The 6,459-nt window shown below is 48.7% G+C and overlaps 2 protein-coding genes across 2 annotated transcripts in view; both read left to right on the top strand.

Annotated features, from left to right (window-relative positions):
• FBL (fibrillarin rRNA 2'-O-methyltransferase) overlaps nt 1-5,691 on the top strand; it is a 17,776-nt gene extending 12,085 nt beyond the window's left edge. Inside the window, exons 6-9 of the mRNA XM_006140386.3 lie at nt 1,478-1,610; nt 2,769-2,881; nt 5,301-5,446; nt 5,573-5,691. Coding sequence (XP_006140448.1) covers nt 1,478-1,610; nt 2,769-2,881; nt 5,301-5,446; nt 5,573-5,597 — 417 coding nt within the window. The 3' untranslated portion in view covers nt 5,598-5,691. The remainder of the gene's footprint in view (nt 1-1,477; nt 1,611-2,768; nt 2,882-5,300; nt 5,447-5,572) is intronic.
• A 271-nt stretch (nt 5,692-5,962) lies between these two features.
• The window catches only part of DYRK1B (dual specificity tyrosine phosphorylation regulated kinase 1B), an 8,369-nt gene continuing 7,872 nt past the window's right edge, over nt 5,963-6,459 (top strand). The window contains exon 1 of the mRNA XM_006140383.2: nt 5,963-6,020. The gene's annotated coding sequence lies outside the window, so the exon portion shown is untranslated. The remainder of the gene's footprint in view (nt 6,021-6,459) is intronic.

Below are 6,459 nucleotides of genomic sequence, written 5' to 3'. Positions count from 1 at the left end.
GATTTCTCGCTTTCTATCTCTCTGTCTCTCTCTGTCTGTCTGGCGAGCGCACATGCCCTATAGCAAAAACCTCTCAAAAAAAAAAGAAAAAAGAAAAAAAAAAACAGGCTCAGGACCAGCAGTTGGCATAATGGCTATGTCGCTGGCCTCCCACATATAGTCAACCATGGTTCGAGTCCCAGACCCAGTGGCTTAAACTCACACCAGGCACATGTGCATACATGTCCAAGATCCTGAGAGGAGAACAGAGGAGAAGGTTTTGCAGCATGGCCATCCCCCCAGGGTGTGATTTCTCACCTTCTGTCTCTGTTTTTCTGTCAAGCGCCCAGCTCTGTAGCACAAAACTCTCCAAAACAGACTCAACCATAGTTCAAGTCTGGACCTGGTGACTTGAAATTCATGCTGGGTGCTTATGTGTGAGTGCCCAAAATCCCAAGAGGAGAAAGGATTGCAGGGTGGCCATCCCCCCTGGGGGGTGGTTTCTCACTTTCTGTCTCTCAGTCTCTCCAGCAAGCACATGTGCACTGTAGCAAAATTCTCTCCAAATAACTAAATAAAACCAGGCTTTCATGCAGGCATTAATCAGTGATGTGGCTTTTGGCAAGTTACCTAACCACCGAGCTTCAGTTTACCCCTCTGGAAAATAGGGTTGTTGTGAAGATTAAAGAAGTTAATTCTAGGGACCAGCAGTTAGCATAATGGCTATGTCACTGAACTCCCATTTAGTCAACCACGGTTCGAGTCCCGGACCCAGTGGCTTAAACTCTTGCTGGGTGCATGTGCGTGCATGCCCAAGATCCCAAGAGGAGAATGGAGGAGAATGAATTGTGGCATGGCCGTCTCCCCCGGGGGGTGATTTCTCGCTTTCTGTCTCTGTGTTTTTCTCCATCTCTCTGGTGAGTGCACGTACCCTATAGCAAAAAATGCGCCAAAAAAAAAAAAAAAAAAAGTTAATTCCTACAAGGTACTTAGAGCAGTGCCCACCCCATTATAGATGCCTCAGCTCTTGTTACTTCTCTGCATTGGTTTTCTGGTAAATCAGGATTGAGTAGCTTGGGTATTGCTGAATAACCCTTGGCCAGGGACTTCACACCTCTGCCTCAGTTTGTTCATTGTAAAATAGGCATGATAACAATATAAATGGAACGATTTTGATTAGGGACTTGGAAGATATGCAAGCCCAAAGTAGGTGCTTTGTATGTGAGAATTAGTGTCATAGTTAACTATTTTATTTTTTCCATAAGAGAGAAAGGGAGGAAAAGAGAGACAGAGACCCCTCCTCAATAGGGTCTTTTCACCATGATCTACCCCTAGTCTCAGCCAGCCTGGTGTCACGCCTTTGTGAATGGCATATACTGAGAGCCTCTGGACACGAACCCTGGACCTTCCTGTTGTGGGTCTGACATCACAGAGCAGTGCGTTACTGCCAGGCCACTGCCACCAGCCCTCATTGTTAATTTTTTTTTTTTTTTTTTAGGATGGTCTGGTCTATGCAGTCGAGTTCTCCCACCGCTCTGGCCGTGACCTCATTAACTTGGCCAAGAAAAGGACCAACATCATTCCTGTGATCGAGGATGCTCGGCACCCACACAAATACCGCATGCTCATCGGTGAGGGGTCTTAGTTGACCCAGGTGGGCCAGTAGGGTAGGACACACTACTCTAGGTTTTCTGGAAGAGGCCCTGATTTAGATAGAACTGCAGTGGATGAATAGGTCTCTTGAGTCTCTGAGCAATAAAAAGGGGAAAGGGAAAGCAGGTGAGGTGGTGGAGGTGGCTTGGATGTCTGGCGCCCTTCAAGGACCAGCCTTCTTTCCACTGATCTCTTTGCCTTCTCCCTAGGTTTCTTGTACTTCCTGCCTCCCTCCAAAGCATAGCATTTTTTATACTGCCCCTGGCTTGTGTATGAACTCTTTCAGGTGTTGTTAACATTATTTGCTGAGATCCTAACCTAGAAAGCACACACTGAGCATGGCCTAGCCCAGAGGGACCTATTGTGAATATCAGTGACTTTGTTTAGGAAAAAAATTCAAAAGTAAAACATAAAAATGGGTGGCTTTATAAACTACCTTCAGAGGTAATTGACAAGAACAATTTGATGTCTGCTTTTCTTTTTTGGGGGGGGAGGGGGGAGATTTTCGCTATAGGGCGCATGCGCTCGCCAGACAGACAGAGAGAGACAGAGAAACAGAAAACGAGAAATCACTCCCCGGGGGGATGGTCACACTGCAATCCCTTCTCCTCCATTCTCCTCTCGGGATCATTATTTAAAAAAATAAATAAATAAATAAAAGCAAAAAAAAAAAATTTGAGAAAAGCAGGGAACCAGCAGTTAGAGTAATGGCTATGTTGTTGGACTCCCATGTAGTCGACCGCGGTTCGCATCTCAGACCCAGTGGCTTAAAACTCACGCCGGGCGCGTGTGCGTGCGTGCCCAAGATCCCGAGAGGAGAATGGAGGAGAAGGGATTGCGGCATGGCCATCCCCCCTGGGGGGTGATTTCTCGCTTTCTGTCTCTCTGTCTCTGTCTGTTGAGCGCATGCGCCCTATAGCAAAAACCTCTCAAAAAAAAAAGAGTAGAGAATGAATGATACGACTTGGGTTTTAGACCCACTGCAGGGATACTGTGGAGGGAGGGTCAGTGGAGGAAAGTGAGACTGGATATAAGAAGATTTTCCTAGGAGTCTTCTGGGGAGGGTGCAGGCTGCATGGGAGGATCTAGGAAGATCTCATGACTCCACCTTTTAATTCCCGCAACATTCTCCTTAGCAATGGTGGATGTGATCTTTGCTGATGTGGCCCAGCCAGACCAGACCAGAATCGTGGCCCTGAATGCCCACACTTTCCTGCGTAATGGAGGACACTTTGTGATTTCCATTAAGGTATGGGGCCAGGAGGAATGTAAGGTGGGGAGGCATCTTCTCTTGTGACAAGCAGCTAGTCAAAACAAAGGGGCTTGGACCAGCCAGTGGCATGGTGGTTAAGGCAACTAGATCCTGCATGGTGGGCTACACAACTCAATTCCTGGACCTGGTGGCTTGAAAAATCACACTGGGCGTGTGTGTGTGCATGCCCCAAGATCCCAAGAAGAGAATGGAGATGGGGAGATTACAGCCTGGCCCAAGTGGGGAGGTGATTTCTCACTTTCCCTCTTTTCTCTTGTGAGCTCACTTGCTCTGTAGCAAAACAACAACAAAACAAGGGGGCTTTTACACCTAATACATTCAGACTAGTCCCAGCCTTTGTCTCTATTTCAGTTCCCTACTAGTCATCTCCCTTCTCCCCCCCACCCCCATCAAATAACTTGACGATAAATGTCACCAAAAGTAAAAGATTTAGATTTAAAGAGGCAAGAGGGTGCAGTGAATGGTCAAGTACATGATTACTGGGTCTGAGCATCTGAATTTGAATTGAAGTTTGTGTGTGACTTTGAGTGGGTTACTTAACCTATGTACCTCAGTTTTTTTACTTGTAAAATAGAAATGTTAGACCTATCTCTTTTAAGGTTGATGTAAAGTCTAAATTATTCAATATATGTTAACTGTTTATAGCAGATCCTGCCATAGAACAGATATTATATAAATGGTAGATGTGTTTTTCAAAAAAAAAAAAATTTTTTTTAAGAATTATTTAAGGGACCAGCAGTTGGCATAATGGCTATGTTGCTGAACTCCCATACAGTCAATTGCGGTTCAAGTCCCAGGCCCAGTGGCTTAAACTCATGCCGGGTGCTTCTGCATTCGTGCCCAAGATCCTGAGAGGAAAATGGAAGAGAAGAGATTGTGGCATGGCCATCCCCCCTGGGATGTAATTGCTTGCTTTCTGTATCTGTCTCTTGCTGTCTTTCTGTCAAGCGCACACTCCCTATAGCAAAAAACTCTCCAAAACAATTATTTAACTTCATTCATCATTTTTGTTTTTAAATTTGACCAGAGAGAAGGAAAGTGAGAAAGCAAGCTACCGGGTCCAGGACTCGAACCGCGGTCTACCATGTAGGAGTCCAATGCCCTAAACACCACGCCACCTGCCAAACCCAAAAATGTTTTATTCTTGGGAACTGGCAGTTAGCGTAATGGCTATGTCGCTGGACTCCCACGTAGTCGACCGCGGTTTGCGTCCTGGACCCGGTGGCTTAAAACTCACGCCGGGAGCATGTGCGTGCATGCCCAAGATCCCGAGAGGAGAATGGAGGAGAAGGGATTGCGGCGTGACCATCCCCCCGGGCGGTGATTTCTCGCTTTCTGTTTCTATGTCTCTCTCTGTCTGGCGAGCGCACGCGCCGTATAGCAAAAATCTCTCCCAAAAAAGAAGAAAAAAAGTTTTATTCTTAAATATATAAACCTCTCCCCTGTACCCTTAACCAAGTTCACCATCGGTAGCCTTTGCCTACATTTATCATTCTTGGCTGAATTGGTACACTTTTTTTTTTTTTTTTTTTTTTTTTTTTTGAGAGGTTTTCGCTATAGGGCGCGTGTGCTCGCCAGATAGAGACAGAAAGTGAGAAATCACCCCCCGGGGCGATGGTCACGCCACAATCCCTTCTCCTCCATTCTCCTCTCAGGATCTTGGGCACGCACGCACACACACCCGGCGCGAGTTTTAAGCCACTGGGTCCGGGACGTGAACCGCGGTTGACTACGTGGGAGTCCAGCGACATAGCCATTAAGCTAACTGCTGGTTCCCAATTGTTACTACTATTAAAGAAGAGAAAGTAGAGGGAGAAAAACCTGGATGTAAAGTTTAAATACCAGGTTTTAGATTCTGTTTAAAACTTGTTGGGAGTCCAGTCCTGCCCAGCCGCGCCTGGGCAAGTCAGATGCCTGGGGTGGGAGTGTGTGAGGGACTGATTTGGGTGAGCACTTCTTTCCTGAGTACCTCCTTCTGTGGCGGTGTCGGGAGAACCAGAAAGGCCAGGCCTCTGCCCCAGTGGGGAATTAAATGCAGGTGACTGGCAAAAATAAATAAATAAGCAAACAAACTTGTTTAATGGGAGCTGGCAGGTAGCATGGTGGTTGAGATGCTGGACTCCCACATGGCTGACCACAGTTCAAGACCTGGACCTAGCAGCTTGCTTTCTCACTTTCCCCTTCTCTCGTACTCTCCCTGTCTCATTGGTCAGAATTTTAAAAATAATAAATAAAATTAAGTAATTTTTTTAAACTTGCTTAATGAAGCCTTTTACATTTTTGAGACAAGTTTCACTTGAGTTTCAAAGAAAACTTCAAGTTTAAATATAAATAGGAGAAAAAAGGAAGACTGCCACAAGCCTGCTGCAGACTTCGAATCCTGTCTCCTCTGTAGGCCAACTGCATTGACTCCACAGCCTCAGCAGAGGCAGTGTTTGCTTCTGAAGTGAAAAAGATGCAGCAAGAGAACATGAAGCCCCAGGAGCAGTTGACCCTAGAGCCTTATGAGAGAGACCACGCTGTGGTCGTGGGTGTGTACAGGTGAGCAGGGGGCCCAGTAATCCACCAAAACAGAGATCTCTGCTTCACCCAGAGTGCCATGTACCAGGAGACCCCCAATGTGGTGATAAACTGTGACACCCCCCCCATCTCCTATTCCTCTCACAGGCCACCCCCCAAGGTGAAGAACTGAAGCTCAGTGCTGTCTGGAATGCTAGAGATGTATGTTGCTACTGTTGTACATGTGGGGTTTTTTTCTATTAAAAAAGGACTCATCCGTCCCTCTAGCTCCCGTCTGTGCTGATTTCTGTTTTGGTTGAGGGCTCAAGCGCCCTTGGTCAACTTTGCGTGGTAGGGGGTAGAAATTTTCAACAGGTCACAGAGCGCATGCTCCAGCCCTAGCACCCTCTTGCGCAGCCGTAACTAGGACTTCGGCTCTTAGGCCTGATTGGTAGTTAGCTGCGTCCGTGTGCCGGTAAGCACCCTAAAGGCGCAGGCGCAGAGTGTTACTTTAGGTCACGTGAGGTGAGCGGAAGGGGAGGAGGGGGCGGGGCCCGGGGATAGGTGTAAGCTCGGGTTCCCCGAGCAGTTTGAGTCCCCTTGCCCGCGCCCTCAGGTAACCACGCGGCGATGGGTGGGCGGCACGCGTTCGCTGGGACCGGGGGGAGGGGGGTCGGGATCCGCCCTGCCCGCGTCGCCACGAGACTTAGCCCGAGGCCGCGGAAGGAGAGGAGGGGGCGGCGGGCAGGTGCGGGCAGTGCCTGGCTATTCATAGCTGCATTCCGGGAAGGGGCTGAGGCCGAGGGAGCCGATTTGGGAGGGAGATCGAGAGGGGGCAGCCGGGCCCCACTCCCGCCCTTTGTTTGGGATCGGCTCCGCCGGCTGCATCGTCGTCGCCTAGCAACAGCTGCCCTAGGCTGTCATTGGCTGAGCTCTTGGCAGCAGCGACCAATGGTACGGTTGTTGCCATGGCAGGTGCGGACTGCCAAACTTAGTCGGGCCCCTCCTGTCGGGTCTCCGCCGGCCCGGGCGGGCCTCCTGGGTGGGGGGGCGGG

The sequence above is a fragment of the Tupaia chinensis genome, unplaced genomic scaffold, assembly GCF_000334495.1.
Source record: "Tupaia chinensis unplaced genomic scaffold, TupChi_1.0 Scaffold000037_13, whole genome shotgun sequence".
NCBI classification, from domain to species: Eukaryota; Metazoa; Chordata; class Mammalia; order Scandentia; family Tupaiidae; genus Tupaia; species Tupaia belangeri.
This window is presented reverse-complemented; position numbering and strand designations above follow the sequence as displayed.